Source organism: Coregonus lavaretus (genome assembly GCF_964263955.1).
Source record: "Coregonus lavaretus genome assembly, chromosome: 37".
Taxonomy (NCBI): Eukaryota; Metazoa; Chordata; class Actinopteri; order Salmoniformes; family Salmonidae; genus Coregonus; species Coregonus lavaretus.
Genome location: NC_140024.1, coordinates 15,483,506 through 15,502,360, shown reverse-complemented (window position 1 = coordinate 15,502,360; position 18,855 = coordinate 15,483,506). Strand labels below are relative to the sequence as shown.

The 18,855-nt window shown below is 43.0% G+C and overlaps 1 protein-coding gene and 1 pseudogene across 3 annotated transcripts in view; one reads left to right on the top strand and one right to left on the bottom strand.

Moving 5' to 3' along the window:
• furina (furin (paired basic amino acid cleaving enzyme) a) overlaps positions 1–9,751 on the bottom strand; it is an 83,123-nt gene extending 73,372 nt beyond the window's left edge. The window contains exons 1-2 of one of the 2 annotated variants that reach the window (XM_084154188.1): positions 9,036–9,751; positions 4,217–4,546 (exon numbers count right to left, since the gene is read on the bottom strand). In XM_084154188.1, the coding sequence (XP_084010314.1) occupies positions 4,217–4,429 (213 nt within the window). In that variant the 5' untranslated portion in view covers positions 4,430–4,546; positions 9,036–9,751. Of the gene's footprint in view, positions 1–4,216; positions 4,547–7,649; positions 7,737–9,035 lie in introns of those variants that run through there. The other variant, XM_084154187.1, reaches the window with a different exon arrangement.
• A 1,655-nt stretch (positions 9,752–11,406) lies between these two features.
• On the top strand, positions 11,407–18,583 carry LOC311111360 (creatine kinase U-type, mitochondrial-like; annotated as a pseudogene). Its single transcript has 9 exons — positions 11,407–11,489; positions 14,631–14,806; positions 15,421–15,516; positions 17,265–17,460; positions 17,571–17,610; positions 17,655–17,829; positions 17,943–18,077; positions 18,185–18,326; positions 18,458–18,583. The product of its transcript is annotated as a creatine kinase U-type, mitochondrial-like (transcript).
• Positions 18,584–18,855: the final 272 nt, after the last annotated feature.

Here is an 18,855-nt window from a genome sequence, read left to right as displayed (position 1 = left end):
GAGACAAGGTATGCCCAAGAAATAGCACACTATTCCAGCAGAGGGACAGGTTTAATACCAGGACTCCGAGCCTCATCAACAACATCGCAGGCTTTATGAGCTTCAGCCATGATGGAGTAGAAACTTCTCAGGCAGGTCAGACACAGGGCTTAGGCAAAACACCCAAGGTTGAGAAACACCAACTACTGCAGTACACCTGCATTCTCGGAGAGCTCTAGAAAAACGCAACAAGAAAAATAATATATTCTCAGGCCATTTGGCCACCTATCTAATCCACTTTTAACAGCTGGCCAACGTTAACAGTGAAATTAGAAAAAGGTGGTTGTGTTTTTAACAGAGACATCGGTGGCTCATTGCCGTAATAACCAGCCAGGGGCCAGAGCTGCTGAGTCCCAGGGGTGGAATGGATGGGAACTCTACAGGGACAATCAGGGGGTCATAAAACCCCCTCAGCTACAGCCTGTGATCCCCCTGCCCTCCCTCCACTTCAATACAACACCTGCACACACCAGCCCCACACCACAGCTGGGGCATGCCATTCCTCACCAGGCCCTGCTCAGGCAACTGGAACCCTTGTTTCCTTCACCATCAGTCCAGGGAAGAAAGAATAACTGCTTTGATCAGAGCTCTACTACAATTGCTTTTGCACAATGACTGGCGATGGATTCCTCATTGCATCAGGAAGATCATTAAGTATGATTGTACTATTTCAACAGAGAATCTCTCTGCATGATGGTATTATCGCATTTCTGCATGACCGTTTTATCTCCTTTCATGTTATTTCAAAGTTAATGCATATTAATGCAGGTGCGATTAACAAATACTGCACATAAATGATGTACTGTTGGCTGAACAGATGTGACTGTTCCATGTAGTAAGGTGTAGTCATGGTTCTGTATGGCCTCTGTCCATGCAGCTGTGGGCTCTATCCATGGCCTTCTATACAGCTAGATAAAGCAGATGAAAACATACTCACACTGATCCACATGGTACTGAGATGAGGAGTCTGGAAGGCCTTCAAAATACAGAGGGATGGAGCACCCCCAGACTAACCTTACCACACACACACCACCCAGGGCGAGTTCAGTGGGTACAAACAGCACAGAAGTGCCACGCTTATATTGAGGAAGTTGGCTGCCTTATTCCTCAAGAAGAGACCCAAGGGCAATGGAAGAGCAATCTAAATGTCTGAGAAGACTCAAATACCACACTGCTGCAGAGAGAAAACTAACTACATTTCAGACTCGATTTCCAGACTCTGCCAACTCTAAAGTGGAGGACAAGAGCTTATAAAAGCTGAAGTGTTGTCATTACAGCATGTCCCTTCCCACTGTAGGTCTGGGGCTGGGCCAGGTATAACCATGTAGAGAAAATATTGTGTTTTTTGCCAGAGCAAAAGGTCAGAGTAAAGCACATTAGCCGAGTAGAGTTACTGATCTGACCAATGAGGCTTGGCTAAACTTGGCTCTGGTCAACCGAGTGAGGCCCTAAACTTATTTCACCATTTTGGCTCAAAACAGCTTTTTAAGTCTCCATCATGTTCAGATCCCTTTATGGTGATGGGACAAATCTACTCAGCAGTCATACAGACAGAGAGGCCCACACACAGCTCACAGTTTCCTGGACACAGTCTGAGTAAGTGTCTCTAATGGTCATGTCTGGAGTCCTTACTCCCTTATGGCCAACACATAGTTAATGGCTTACCAGTAATCACAGTAAAGCCAATGGACATTTCACAGTGAGATTACTGATTAGTCTGCACTCGGTGTCTTGCAGCATAAACAACATTCCTGATGATCGGTAAGAAATGCTGTCGGTTGGAATACAGGCCCCTAATCAAAAATGGATGCCCTGTGAAGAGTGGTGGGGTCTAGTCTATAGAAAGGAGAGACCTAACATCTGTCAACAGAGAGAAGAGAGACCCACAGGCCAAGACTGCTCCAGGGCAGGAAGCCTGGCTTCATGTCCGAGGTAACCTAACTACCACGTGAGGGCCGGTCACCGGTCACACTGGCAGGGCAGGCTGATTAAACTCTCCTTAGATTCCCTCAGAAGGAAGAATTACTGGGTCCACCTTTCCATTAGAACCAATCAGTCACCCACACGTCAGCCTACAGGCCCACACCACTACCAATTACTGACATTATACACCCACTAAACACAAACCAGGAGTCAGTGGGAGGGAAGGTTTATCGTCTGACCTTTCCATAGCCCACAATAGAATCTGTTGATGGACGCCATGTAAACATATTATAAATAAATCAACTAAAAAGAGAATATTTTCTTGCAACCATTTTGTGTGTTTCCTTGCTAGCTAGTGATTTCACAATCCTCCCCAGTTATTTCCACAACGTATTTTCCTCAAAGGGATTAAGCAATCTTATTTCATCTCTCTCGCTCTCTCGGGTGAGTTTTCAGACACCATTGATATTTTCTTTTTTTCATTTGCAACCTTTATTGATTCTGTCTGAGCTCTAAAAAGGTCTAAACTGATGTTTACTATGTGATTCAGATCATTTTTTGATAAATCAACATTATTGCCCATGGCATTAGTATAAAATAAACCTTTAGGCAAAAGGGCCTTTTAAAGGAAATTGACTCACAGCCACTACAGTTCCACAATAGGCAGCATACAAAACATCTGGATGGAAACTATTACAGAGAGACATGTCAGAATGATAAAACACCCAACTAAAGGTATCACTTTATAATGTCACCGGAAGAATAATTATCTTACACACACAGATCTATCTCAAGACCAGATGCATCATGAATGATTTCTAACTGGAAGAAGTCAGAACTAGTTGACTAGCAGGATACATGCTAACCAGGAAGGAAGCTATAAAAGTTAAATGTGAAATGGATGCAGAAATGACAGACTAAAAAAGTAATTCTACTCATCATACCCCCATTGAAGTCTTCTGATGGAGCAACCAGAGAATATAATGGCCCACTTACAAACAGGAAATGTTTAATTTCTTTTACACCCCCCCCCCCCAACAAACTATCCCAAGGAGAGCTTAATTATTCATAGATTGTCCTCAAAACGGAAGGAAGGAGAGGAACAGTGAAAACCTAAACCCTGGTGGTGCTGCTCATAGGATCAGAGTCCCATTCCTGCCACTGCCTGTTTGTCTTCCATCATCCGCACTGTGCAATTCCCAGTTCAAAGTCCCATCTCACCCACGCTCTGATTGGGCGTTCCGGTCAGGAAGCTCGTGTAGGATCATCTGTTCCTGACACAAACACACAGCTCCACTATGCAAACAATGCCACAACACAGCGCATTGAGGAGACGAGAGGGAAGAGTCTGATGGCAAGTTCAAAAAGTTATGTTAACACCACATGAAATGTACCATGACTTGCCTCTCATCTGCGACAAAGGAAGACCACCACAGAAAAAAGGTTGTGGGATGTTTCATTGAACAGAAAAGCATGGAAGACTGTGGTAGTGTTGAGAATGCTAACATGTCAGAGAGGATAGGGAGGCCATATTCTGATGATCTCATTTACATGAAACAAAACAGCAGGCTGAGCATATGGTGGACTTTGAAGGCCTCCTTCCCTTAAGCAATGAGATTAAAAGCTGTGTGAAAAGCAGAGTGATGAGTGACGCTTTCAGGACAATCCAGAGATCTCCACAGACACACACAGGTGTGTGATTCGTATTGAGGTTGTGGTCAGCCACTCTCAGTAAGAGAGTAACAGAAGAGACATCTTACCCAGAAAGGCAACGCTGCAGTCATTCAGGTAAATGTGTTTAGTCTGTTTGGGTGAGTCATTTCTCTGGAATGGATTAACTGAAATTAAACAGTCATCAAGGGGTTTCTATAAGGACCACTGCCTCTGGTACACTAATATCTAGCCTAAATATCCAGCAGAAGCACTGCATTTTACAAGTTATGTAGGACATAAATACCACACAACATTCTCAATATTACTCCCATAAATAATATTTTTTTAAAGAAAAGTATTTTTTCTGCTCTAGTAAAGTGATAACGTAATTCAAGTTGTTCCAAGTGCCTCAGAGGCTGGCAACTTCCAAGTCTAATAAATATTTAAGCCAATTTGGGGTCAGGTAATTTGGCACTAACAGGCAATGTGGGAAAAGCGATCTAGATCAGCACTTTCTGTAGTAGATATTCCCTAATCATTCACTTAGACAAAACACACAGAGACACAAACAAAAGAGGGTGAAGAATACCCAACAACTCACATTGCCATGGTTGACGAAGCCGTGTTTACCGGCAATGCGGTCAGCCTCGTCTGGTCCTCCAGCGATATGGACGGCCCATGTGTTGGTGTAAACCCTCTGACCAAGGGCCATGCCCAGCCCAGACACCAGCAGGACCAGCAGGGGCCCCAGCATTAGCCGCTCAGCCAGCCAGGACCAGGGGCCCATGGAGGAGGATGTAGGGCCCAGAGCCATGGGGTCCTACAGCAGCGCAGTCCCTGAGCTCAGTGTCTCTATGACAGGCTGGGGGTGGCCGGGGGACATACAGGGGCGCAGAGAGACGGCACAGGACAGTCACTGCACCAGGATCACCTAAGAAGAAAGAGCGCGTTACAAACGTGTAGAAGAGCTCAGCACAATGAGAAAAACAACTCTTACAGCTGCTATTCAGAGCGCTGTAATAGTGAGCGGAAGCAGCATGTATTGTCAGAGGGAAGTCAATCCTGCCAAAGCTGGCTGACTTGTTACATCGCAACCATGACAACAGCATTACAAAAGGAGAGCGGAGTGACGTGAAGATGTCAACATTTACAGGGGAACAATACCAGATTAACAATGGACTTGACTGACTTTTTAGTTAAAGGAGTCCAAGGTCCTTACTTCTCCCTTTCAGTGAAGCTATGACAATTAAACACATATTGTATTTGGAATTACAAAAGGCACTTTGAAAGAAAATAGCAATCATTAGTTGAAGGAAACAGAGTCCATGCCAATTTCTATAGCATGAAAATGTTGATTGCAAATGCAGACTGTGTGTCTGGCAGACTTTCCAACAGCCAGTTCACCTGACAAACTAACAACAAATCCATGACGGTTTAAATATTATTTTCCTCCTAACTTTGCTTCCTGGCTTTTCTCAGCACTGGAGGTGGTGGATGTCTCTTACCATGTATTATGCAAAGCTTATGGATCCCACATTCACTACTCTACTTCCCCTCTCACTCTCCTTCTGTAAGCCAAGATAGAAGACTTCAGTTTCGCCCAGCAATGACTAGAAGTCACCCAGCAATAACTAGTCTAGGTCTTGACTCATGAGAAAGCTTAAAAGAGCATTGTGAACCGGAATCATGAAAACACTGTCCAACCCCATAGAGATCCCTAACCACTAGTATGAGAGGTGTTCAGAGTGAAACCAATTAAGAAATGCAGCCCAGTTTACTTCAGATAATGTGGTTGAGGCTGCTTTGAGACGTCCGTTCTTCCATTACTTTCCCAAAAAGCTACAAAGAACACTGGCCCTACCCGTTCCTCAACCTTCAAATAATATTTTTTATAGAACATAACATTTCATTTCCAGCTCGGTCTTTCAAAAGGAAATCAGATGATGATGAGTCATGGAGAGTGTCAGAGAGAGAGCGTGATGGGGAGATTTCAGCTGGTCGTCCCTATTAGGATGAGTGTTACCCATTGGCAGTCGGTCAGTCAGTCAGTTATGAGACCTCCGCTGGGATGGGGCTCTGTCTGAGGAACCTTGGAGGCTCAAGCTCCACACAGGAAATTTGAAAGAAGAAAATATGAAAAAACATGCAAGGCTCAGCTCCCCTTTGAAGCACTTTTGGCAATTGAAACCCAATAAATGCAAATTACAGTGCGTCTGGAAAAAAGACAATGTCTTGAAATGCAGAAACAAAGCAGAGAGATAGTGTTGCATGGCATGAATATGCTAAATGAGAATCTGGGTGAAAAATCCTGGAGGATTCAACTAATTAAAGCTTAAAATAGCAGGCAGAGGTACAAAGTAGCATGGCATAGTTAAAATCTCTTCAATACTGATCTAGCTATAGGCCTACTGGCCGTTAGTTACAAATAACTATTCTCCAAATAAAACTACTTCTGACTGCGCCTTTCAGACAATTTATAGGGATGAGGAAAAATCCCTACTGACTCATACACTTACTCATTACTAAAGGTTTGTACTGTAGTATCCTAATTCCATCACAAATAACATTACATAATGCATAAAATAACCATTTATTCAGGCACACCAAAGCTTCTTCGTGACCAAAGTTTTATGATACACTTAGAGAATTATTTGCAACGCTAAAGAAATAATGTAGAGGTCCAGATTAAGCATTGCCTTAAAATCTGCTAAACCACATGGTCAGAGTGATAATTAGCTTCTGGCAAAACAACTTGTTTATCGAGCTCAACAGAGACCAAAACATTCTACAAACAAGACAAAATACTTATTTGAATAAACATTTGATGCATTCCAGGTTATTTAATTCAATGAGAACATTTCAAAGACCAAGTTGAAATTCTACTAGTCACTAGGGTTTGTGAAATCCATTGGCAGAGTGGCCGTCAAATCCCTGTGTTCTACAGTTACAGCTGTTCTAATAGACCTGACAAAACATACCCGCCTAACAAGCAGCAACATTTACACTTTATGTAATGCCTAGTTCTGCTGTTGTACTGGCCGGCAACATATATATTGTTTATTATAGAGGGGGTGATTAATCTTTTCATCACTAAACAGTTCAAAAACAGCTCTACAAAAAGTAGCAGTATGAAAATACTCAGGTGGAACAACTTCAGCTTTCAGAACTGATGTACTATTCTGACAGAACACTTGGCCAAAGCCACCAAATACAATGCAATTTTAACTATAAAATGACAAAAAGTACCACACTGTGTTACAATAGCAGGAATATGCCCGGATTGACAGCTCAAGAAACAAGAAACTGACATTCCTATTATTCCACAATGATGACTGACATTCCTAGTTTCACAGAAAAGGTTCTGAGAAGAAAATGCCTGGCAAAGAAATGAAAAAGCCTTAGCTCAGAAATGAGAAACATTTAAGCAACACGAAAGCCATTATATCACGCTCAGACACACTATTCTGCCCATTGTTCCCTAAACCTCAGTGCATGTGGAACCCTGCAGGGCAGAAGAGCTGCGGTGCCTCCACACAACTATGAGAGGAGAGGAGTTTGCTCTGCAACTGCAGCCAGTGCTATCAGAGCAGCAAACACAAAGTTAGACAGTCTGTATAGTCAGATCGTTCATCTGAGATGGGCACAAATCAGTCTGATTCTCCACGGTTCATTTATTTATTCGGGCACACCAAAGCTTCTTCATGCCCAAATATTTATGATACACTTAGAGAATTCTTTGCAATGCTAAAGACACAATGTAGAGGTCCAGATTAAGCATTGGCTTAAAACCTGCTAAACCACATGGTCAGAGTGATAATTAGCTTCTGGCAAAACAACTTGTTTGTCGAGCTCAGAGACCAAAACATTCCAGTTTAAGAGGCTACAAACAAGACAAAATACTAATCTGAATAAAAATGTAATTATACTCTTAAATATAAACAGGCACTAGTTTTCTCTGAATGCCCTAAAGAAAACTACAGTCTTAACAGCATAACACTTTCAAGGGAAAAACAGCTGTAAGTTATGCAGCTCACCTTTGAGCTTCAGACTACTGTTGTTGTTATGATTCTGATGCAGTCCGATCTGATGCAGAGGCAGCACACACACAGACAGAGGTGTGCACCTTCCCCAAGCCTCCCTTTAACGTTCACAGACACGCATGGCTCAAAGTACACCCGCCCCTAGTGACCTCATCTGGGCACTCAACCATTCAGCCAGAGTTTAACGTCAGTATAAAAACCATACACCATGGAATAACAAAAGCTCAACTACTTTACTGCTCGCAGGAGAAAGTGGGAAACCAGCCATCTTGCTGCCAGTGCACATAAGTGTTAGCAGAGTAAATTATACCATATGTCAAAGTTTGGCAGCAACTATTATAAAGCTGCACAAGCGATAACAGATAGATGTGAATCAAAATCAGTAAAAAAGTAGTCATACATTTCATAACTCTGCTTGAAATTATCAAAAAGGGTCACCAAATGCCAAATGGAAAACACATTACATCCTAGAGTGATAATTTCACCAGGTGTAGGTCCAACTGCAGATGGAGGTGGTGATGCTGCTCTTGCCCTTGACAGGAGATAACATTGGCAAACCACAGACCAGTGGCCAAGGTTAGAACCCTTTAGCATTTTCCCCTGCCAGAGGTGTTAGGTCTCCCTACTAGCAATCAAAACATGGCCACTGGCTCAGGAGTTGAGGAATGGCTAGAAAGTCAACATATCTCACAAACAGGAACAAACTTTCTCAGAGCCCAGTTGTTATTTGCACAATTTGCATTTTCCCAATTTGCATTTTTCCAAAGGCAAATTGGAACTCAGGGAGAGGACAGCCAGGCTCTGACACACACACTAACCTGGAAACATGATAATGGCACTTAAAGGTGATAATCACTTGAATATGTGATTAGACAATACATTCGTATCACAATCGACAAAGAGTATCCAGGTCCTAAGGTTTTTAATTTACAGCACACTACAATATCCTGTCTTGGTCTCCTCTAACACTCCACTGTATGCTGCTTGCAGACAATTCATATGCTCTACCATAAGGAAAGTGTTAAATTACCATGAAAAATGCTTAATCATATACAGTAGCAAGGCTACAGTATTAGCGTTTTCTCCACTGAATAGACCCTTCTTCAAATCATAAGCAGCCAAGCTACAATTCCAATCGAATCAAAACATCTTTCAGGAGGTCTTTCTTAAAGTTGGGCGCAAAACATTGAATATCTCCTCTTTTGACAGTCATGCCAGTGAGTCAACATGCCCAGTTCGGCTATAAAGAAAACTTCTGCTCGTAGCTCAAAAAGTTATCCAACGTTTCACTAAACCATTCAAGTTTAATCGTATTTTATGACAACAATTGTGGTCCATAGCAGAAATTGCTTATTATTGCTAAGAAAACCGACAACTTACCACAAATGTCCTTGACAACTGCATACGGCTGGGCGATAAACTTCGAATACAAGACGTTCCTGAATCGTCTCCCGCTGGTATTTCAGTAAAGTAACACTGTATCGCGTTATCAGCAACAACTACTTGATACAATGTAGCCTACTGCGTTTCTGCGGCGCTCAGAGCACGCGCTCTTTCACCCAATTTCTCCCCTGTGTCTAATCCCAGCCTTCTGTTTCTCTGATCGTTCCGATTTGGACGGTAATCGGAATATAATTTCAAACAAACTCACTCCACAGAACAACAACAACCGGGATCAACGTCGACGGCGTCATGTTTCAGCTAACGTTAAAGCCAGGCTCGTGATGCCCTTCTAGCGGACACAGTTACAGCCTGAGTGTCTCCGTAGATAGGGACGAGGCAATACCGATGACAGGCAAAGCACACTCCACGCACTAACCAACTAGTCTGGCCTCTTCCAGGAACGAAGGCACACCAGTACAAAACTCCCCATGAGCGCCTCAATAATCGGGAAACTTTCCAATGCCTTAGGAGGGTTTATTCTATATGGTTACCAGTTCCCGTTTACATTATGCATTGATCCCCTGGCTTCTTCGATATACTAATTAATCGAATATACTCTTACAACTACCATACTACATTGTTAATGGTTACAAAATAAAAAAAATAAACATGATTGTTTGAACCCTCTCAAAACAGCTGAGGGTCCACGTCACAAAGCCCCAGGAAATACGTCATGGCAAACGAGGCCATTGGTAAAATGCACAGGATTTGGACACACCTACTGCTCAAGAGTAATATACACAGTAGTATAGCTCCATCTGCTGGAATAATCTATAACAAATATTGTCTGTATAGAAATATTATTATTATTATTATTATTTTTGTTCACCTTTATTTAACCAGGTAAGCCAGTTGAGAACAAGTTCTCATTTACAACTGCGACCTGGCCAAGATAAAGCAAAGCAGTGCGATAAAAACAACAACACAGAGTTACATATGGGGTAAAACAAACATAAAGTCAAAAATACAACAGAAAATATATATACAGTGTGTGCAAATGTAGCAAGTTATGGAGGTAAGGCAATAAATAGGCCATAGTGCAAAATAATTACAATTAGTATTAACACTGGAATGATAGATGTGCAAGAGATGATGTGCAAATAGAAATACTGGGGTGCAAATGAGCAAAATAAATAACAATATGGGGATGAGGTAGTTGTGTGGGCTAATTTCAGATGGGCTGTGTACAGGTGCAGTGATCGGTAAGGTGGTCTGACAACTGATGCTTAAAGTTAGTGAGGGAGATAAGAGTCTCCAGCTTCAGAGATTTTTGCAGTTCGTTCCAGTCATTGGCAGCAGAGAACTGGAAGGAATGGCGGCCAAAGGAGGTGTTGGCTTTGGGGATGACCAGTGAGATATACCTGCTGGAACGCATACTACGGGTGGGTGTTGCTATGGTGACCAATGAGCTAAGATAAGGCAGGGATTTACCTAGCAGTGATTTATAGATGGCCTGGAGGAAGTGGGTTTGGCGACGAATATGTAGTGAGGACCAGCCAACAAGAGCGTACAGGTCACAGTGGTGGGTAGTATATGGGGCTTTGGTGACAAAACGGATGGCACTGTGATAGACTACATCCAATTTGCTGAGTAGAGTGTTGGAGGCTATTTTGTAAATGACATCGCCGAAGTCAAGGATCGGTAGGATATTCCGTTTTACGAGGGCATGTTTGGCAGCATGAGTGAAGGAGGCTTTGTTGCGAAATAGGAAGCCGATTCTAGATTTAACTTTGGATTGGAGATGCTTAATGTGAGTCTGGAAGGAGAGTTTACAGTCTAACCAGACACCTAGGTATTTGTAGTTGTCCACATACTCTAGGTCAGACCCGTCGAGAGTAGTGATTCTAGTCGGGTGGGCGGGTGCCAGCAGCGTTCGATTGAAGAGCATGCATTTAGTTTTACTTGTGTATAAGAGCAGGTGGAGGCTACGAAAGGAGTGTTGTATGGCATTGAAGCTGGTTTGGAGGTTTGCTAACACAGTGTCCAATGAAGGGCCAGATGTATACAAAATGGTGTCGTCTGCGTAGAGGTGGATCTGAGAATCACCAGCAACAAGAGCGACATCATTGATATACACAGAGAAAAGAGTCGGCCCAAGAATTGAACCCTGTGGCACCCCCATAGAGACTGCCATAGGTCCAGACAACAGGCCCTCCGATTTGACACATTGAACTCTATCTGAGAAGACAGAAGCTAGTATTAGTGACACACTCCTCCTTTCATGTTTCAAAGGGATAATGGCAAGCACTTTCTTCAAGCTGTTGTCCTCTAGGAAGAGCAACATAGGAGTCCTGTCTCTTATTGGAGTATGGTAATTTGCCACAGCAGGATTTTTCTGAACAGAGAGCATGTCAGCACAGGAGCTCAAATCAGGAGGCTGTACCCTGCCAGGTAATCTAGTTATCCCAGACAGACAGTGACAGAGCCCAGTGTCCACAGCCTCCAACACCTACAGTGGGGGAAAAAAGTATTTAGTCAGCCACCAATTGTGCAAGTTCTCCCACTTAAAAAGATGAGAGAGGCCTGTAATTTTCATCATAGGTACACGTCAACTATGACAGACAAATTGAGAGAGAAAAACCAGGAAAATCACATTGTAGGATTTTTTATGAATTTATTTGCAAATTATGGTGGAAAATAAGTATTTGGTCACCTACAAACAAGCAAGATTTCTGGCTCTCACAGACCTGTAACTTCTTCTTTAAGAGGCTCCTCTGTCCTCCACTCGTTACCTGTATTAATGGCACCTGTTTGAACTTGTTATCAGTATAAAAGACACCTGTCCACAACCTCAAACAGTCACACTCCAAACCACTATGGCCAAGACCAAAGAGCTGTCAAAGGACACCAGAAACAAAATTGTAGACCTGCACCAGGCTGGGAAGAATGAATCTGCAATAGGTAAGCAGCTTGGTTTGAAGAAATCAACTGTGGGAGCAATTATTAGGAAATGGAAGACATACAAGACCACTGATAATCTCCCTTGATCTGGGGTTCCACGCAAGATCTCACCCCGTGGGGTCAAAATGATCACAAGAACGGTGAGCAAAAATCCCAGAACCACACGGGGGGACCTAGTGAATGACCTGCAGAGAGCTGGGACCAAAGTAACAAAGCCTACCATCAGTAACACACTACGCCGCCAGGGACTCAAATCCTGCAGTGCAAAACGTGTCCCCCTGCTTAAGCCAGTACATGTCCAGGCCCGTCTGAAGTTTGCTAGAGTGCATTTGGATGATCCAGAAGAGGATTGGGAGAATGTCATATGGTCAGATGAAACCAAAATAGAACTTTTTGGTAAAAACTCAACTCGTCGTGTTTGGAGGACAAAGAATGCTGAGTTGCATCCAAAGAACACAATACCTACTGTGAAGCAGGGGGGGGAAACATCATGCTTTGGGGCTGTTTTTCTGCAAAGGGACCAGGACGACTGATCCGTGTAAAGGAAAGAATGAATGGGGCCATTTATCGTGAGATTTTGAGTGAAAACCTCCTTCCATCAGCAAGGGCATTGAAGATGAAACGTGGCTGGGTCTTTCAGCATGACAATGATCCCAAACACACCGCCCGGGCAACGAAGGAGTGGCTTCGTAAGAAGCATTTCAAGGTCCTGGAGTGGCCTAGCCAGTCTCCAGATCTCAACCCCATAGATCTTTGGAGGGAGTTGAAAGTCCGTGTTGCCCAGCGACAGCCCCAAAACATCGCTGCTCTAGAGGAGATCTGCATGGAGGAATGGGCCAAAATACCAGCAACAGTGTGTGAAAACCTTGTGAAGACTTACAGAAAATGTTTGACCTGTGTCATTGCCAACAAAGGGTATATAACAAAGTATTGAGAAACTTTTGTTATTGACCAAATACTTATTTTCCATCATAATTTGCAAATAAATTCATAAAAAATCCTACAATGTGATTTTCTGGAGAGAAAAAAATCTCATTTTGTCTGTCATAGTTGACCAGGGGCGGTGTGTTCAATAGGGCGATATGGGCGACGCACTGCCAAACGGGAAAAGGAAGGGATTTTTTTTCTAATCAATTATATCACGGCAACAGTAGTTATCAGTGTTGTAATCTAGACGTCTGATCTGCCACAGTGCCACACTGCCACTAAATGTCCAATCAGGCTAAAGTCGTGCTTCAAATGGCCCCCCCCCCTTTTGGGGCGATTTCAGTCAGGTTGAAAATCGCCCAGAAGTCTGTCATAGACTCCCATGTAAAATCTATTTTTTTCAAATTTCAGAGCTTTCAATACAATCTCTATGGGTTTCTGAGGGCTTGCACTTACGCGCTTTCGTCATACGTAACGTAACCATGAACGTAACTAAGAAAAGAGCGGGTAGCAGCATCAATCAATTCACGTACTACTATCAAGATGGCTATAGCGTTCAGTGCAACTCGATTGTCTCTTTGAAAGAAGTTCACATCAAAGAGACAACCACAAAGTGCAGGAGCGCTTTTTTGAGTTCCTTCCCATCTCGGAATCAACCTCAGTCTCAATCGCCAGTGTGCTTTTGGAGAGACTGAACGGTCTTTTTGCCGACGACGTGAAAGTCAAACTCATTGCGCAAGCTTACGATGGAGCCAGTGTGATGAGGCGAGAGAAGGCAAAAGGTGCGTGAGCATTTCAAGAAAGGCCATTACGTGCATTGCTATGCGCATCAGCTGAATTTGATCATGCAGCAAGCTAAAAAGTAACTAGTAAACTAGTCCTCAGCATGCCTGATTTCAATGAGAAAGTCATTGACCGCTTTGCTGCATTGAAAGAGAGAAGAGAACAGTTTCAGTACAAGTAATGTAGCCTCTCTCTCTCTTTGTCCCTCCCTGTCTGTCTCTTTAACACACACACGCCCAAATCAGTTCACAGTTGATGTTGTTTAAAATAGTTATTTTTCATTTTTAAAAAAGTAAACAATTTTTTTTACAAATCTATACAATTGGCCAGAATATGGTTGTTCATATTTACAAAGCCATACAGATAGCTGTGTTTACCTTTTCTAGAAATTATTTTCAAATTCTGTTTTCAGGCAAAATGTCTATCACTGTTCATTTTCACAAATCTATACAAGAGGGCAGAATATGGAAGTCTATAAAAATTTCTTATTACCAATAACTTGCATCAATGTTTTCAGTAGCCTCTATCAAAAGCTCCTGCTTGCTCAGGTGCACATATTTCCAATTCAACCATGAGGCCTTTTTGAAGCAAGTAATGTGTATATCAGTATTGACTTATATGCTGCCCCTGTCTTCATGTTGTTGCTGGACATATCTTTTTTAAAATGTGTGTAGGTCACCTAAATCATCAGAAAAATTGCCCCCCCTGAGAATTTTTTCAGGAGCCGCCACTGTAGTTGACGTGTACCTATGATGAAAATTACAGGCCTCTCTCATCTTTTTAAGTGGGAGAACTTGCACAATTGGTGGCTGACTAAATACTTTTTTCCCCCACTGTATTCATTCGTTAGGGGTGTGCTATCATTATACCCCCTTTTTATCTGTACTCAATAGTGTTACCAACCTTCAATTTCTCTCACAGTGCATAGTTTCCTGATTTACACAAACACAACAACTGCAAGGCCAGTCACCTCACACCTTCCCTCTATGCCAAGCTGTTTGCCTATGGACAATGTTATCCAGACAGGAGTGGACAACCCTGGGCACCCCTTCATAAAGACTGTTGGCATGGTAGCCGGAGACGAGGAGTCCTATCAGGTGATGGAACACAACGGCCTGTGTCGCCTGCGTCTGTTCACAGTGAATTGGTATGCGTACCTCCTATCTTGCTGGAACTTCAATGCATTTTTTAAATCTAATGGAGGTCACCGTGAAATAAATATTCTAAAGCTACTACACATATTGGAGGGTCACCCATTCCTTACAAATGTGTTGTACAGATAAAACCTAGATGAAAGGGGATCAACTGCAGTTTGCAGTTCTGCTTTGAATTGAAGGCAAGTGCTCTGCAGACTCTTAATAGCAGAGTCTCCCAATATTCCACCTCTTTGTGTGTAGAGAGGAGAAGTATTGAAAGGAAAGAATAACACAGAAGCCCTTGCTTTGTGATCGCTTTTGGTTACTAAAGTTGAATTTATTTTAATCCATCAAGCCAATCCTATTATACACAATCTCTCTCTCTCTCTCTCTCTCTCTCTCTCTCTCTCTCTCTCTCTCTCTCTCTCTCTCTCTCTCTCTCTCTCTCTCTCTCTCTCTCTCTCTCTCTCTCTCTCTCTCTCTCTTTCTTTTGCTCTCTTTCTCTTCCTTCGTCATTTAGAGTTGTTGCTTTACTCACTGTGTCTTCTGTTGTGGTTCATGTTTTCCTATATCAGGTGTTTTCTGAGCTATTGGACCCAATGATCAAAGAGAGACACAATGGTTATGACCCGAGGATAATGATACACCCCACAGACCTGGATGCAAGCAAGGTACAGAATGATGTTAATGTCAATGGACATAAGTATAGATATGTCATTGCATCAACCACCCAGTTGACTAGGTATCAGACCTTCTACATACAGTGGGGGAAAAAAGTATTTAGTCAGCCACCAATTGTGCAAGTTCTCCCACTTAAAAAGATGAGAGAGGCCTGTAATTTTCATCATAGGTACACGTCAACTATGACAGACAAAATGAGAAAAAATAATCCAGAAAATCACATTGTAGGATTTTTAATGAATTTATTTGCAAATTATGGTGGAAAATAAGTATTTGGTCAATAACAAAAGTTTCTCAATACTTTGTTATATACCCTTTGTTGGCAATGACACAGGTCACACATTTTCTGTAAGTCTTCACAAGGTTTTCACACACTGTTGCTGGTATTTTGGCCCATTCCTCCATGCAGATCTCCTCTAGAGCAGTGATGTTTTGGGGCTGTCGCTGGGCAACACAGACTTTCAACTCCCTCCAAAGATTTTCTATGGGGTTGAGATCTGGAGACTGGCTAGGCCACTCGAGGACCTTGAAATGCTTCTTACGAAGCCACTCCTTCGTTGCCCGGGCGGTGTGTTTGGGATCATTGTCATGCTGAAAGACCCAGCCACGTTTCATCTTCAATGCCCTTGCTGATGGAAGGAGGTTTTCACTCAAAATCTCACGATACATGGCCCCATTCATTCTTTCCTTTACACAGATCAGTCGTCCTGGTCCCTTTGCAGAAAAACAGCCCCAAAGTATGATGTTTCCACCCCCATGCTTCACAGTAGGTATGGTGTTCTTTGGATGCAACTCAGCATTCTTTGTCCTCGAAACACGACGAGTTGAGTTTTTACCAAAAAGTTCTATTTTGGTTTCATCTGACCATATGACATTATCCCAATCCTCTTCTGGATCATCCAAATGCACTCTAGCAAACTTCAGACGGGCCTGGACATGTACTGGCTTAAGCAGGGGGACACGTCTGGTACTGCAGGATTTGAGTCCCTGGCGGCGTTGTGTGTTACTGATGGTAGGCTTTGTTACTTTGGTCCCAGCTCTCTGCAGGTCATTCACTAGGTCCCCCCGTGTGGTTCTGGGATTTTTGCTCACCGTTCTTGTGATCATTTTGACCCCACGGGGTGAGATCTTGCGTGGAGCCCCAGATCGAGGGAGATTATCAGTGGGCTTGTATGTCTTCCATTTCCTAATAATTGCTCCCACAGTTGATTTCTTCAAACCAAGCTGCTTACCTATTGCAGATTCAGTCTTCCCAGCCTGGTGCAGGTCTACAATTTTGTTTCTGGTGTCCTTTGACAGCTCTTTGGTCTTGGCCATAGTGGAGTTTGGAGTGTGACTGTTTGAGGTTGTGGACAGGTGTCTTTTTTACTGATAACAAGTTCAAACAGGTGCCATTAATACAGGTAACGAGTGGAGGACAGAGGAGCCTCTTAAAGAAGAAGTTACAGGTCTGTGAGAGCCAGAAACCTTGCTTGTTTGTAGGTGACCAAATACTTATTTTCCACCATAATTTGCAAATAAATTCATTAAAAATCCTACAATGTGATTTTCTGGAAAAAAAATTCTCAATTTGTCTGTCATAGTTGACGTGTACCTATGATGAAAATTACAGGCCTCTCTAATTTTTTTAAGTGGGAGAACTTGCACAATTGGTGGCTGACTAAATACTTTTTTTCCCCACTGTATCTACATTCTAAACTGTTCAAGTGAGCCAGTACTTACCACAGTCTCTTGTCAGATCCGGGCAGGTCAGTTTGATGAGCGCTACGTGTCATCGTCACGGGCCTGAGCATCCGAGGGCTGAGCCTGCCCCCTGCCTGTTGCTGGGCGGAGCGCCGGGAGGTGGAGCTGGTGGTGGACGCCCTCAACGGACGGCAGGGGGAACTCAATGGACAGTACAGATGACTGACCAGGAGCAGCAGCTGCCCATTGATGTGAGGAAAACACAGTCTGCACCACACACTGCTTTGGAGAATTGTTTTTATTTGTTTAATTTCCTTATTCTATCACTGAGATGCATAACACTTGTTTTTGGAGTTCACAGGATCACTTCCTGTTCGATATACCAGTGTCCCCCCTGGTAAGTATAATGGTTTGATAAAAGCACAACTCTAAAACCAAACAATAGAAAGCATTTTAGAAGCGCTGAAACCTATCGATAACCCATTGGTCTGGAAAGGCACAACAACCAGAATAACTTCCTTGTGTGGATCAACGAGGAGGACCACACCCGGGTCATCTAGATGGAGAAGGGCAGCAACATGAAGAGGGTGTTTGAGAGGTTCTACAGGGGACTCAAGGAGGTGAGCCCAGCAGAATCAATGATTGGATTCATTGCCTACACACACACACACACACGTTAACTGTGTCTTAAATGACACTTAAACGTTTCATGCTTTGTTGTCATCACCACCAGGTGGAGAGACTGATCATGGAGAAAGGCTGGGAGTTCATGTGGAGTGAGAGGCTGGATTACATCCTCACCTGCCCCTCCAACCTGGGCACTGGACTCAGGGCAGGGGTCCACGTCAACCTGCCTCATCTCAGCAAGGTCTGGCTTTTACCACCTCACTCACCTATGGGTTGACACACGAACAGCCATATGAAGAAACTGTGCTAAGGGGATCCCTGTGCTGAGCTGTCCTTCTCAAATTCCAGGATCCTAAATTCTCTGTTTGTTTTTCTGTTGTTTTTTACTAGGTCCATCGTTCTGCAGAAGCGAGGTATGGGCAGCGTGGACTCAGCAGCTGTGGGCACAACCTTTGACATCTCTAACCTGGCCAGACTGGGTGAGTCAGAGGTAAGACACTGCATCACTACACCACAGAATAGATACGCAACCGACAGTGACAATCATAATATTCAGCTTTAATAGGCAGTTGTAGAGAGCTTAGAAAGAGTAGGTTATGTGTGTTTGTGTGTTGCATGTAGGTCCAGCTGGTTCAGAATGTGATTGATGCTGTTAACTGCCTGATTGAGTGTAAGACAAGACTGGAGAGAGATCAGGATATCCCCAGCTGTTGCTGCTTTACATTCACAAACAATATACTTAAATAAAGCAAACAAATCCAAATCATTAACTGTGGTCCTCCAAATACTTTACCTGAATAGCAGATATAAACTCTTCAGCTATATATCAATACATTCAAATTAAACTTGGGGATCGACCAGTAATTGTTGTGTACTATACAAAATGAGGTCATTATGGGTGCTTGTTATCACCATATTGCACCTAATCCTCTGAATTGTGTCCTACTGCCCTATTTTCCCGAGAGGCGCTTTTATACTTGAATCGAATTTAATGAGTGCCCTCTACACTGTAACCATAG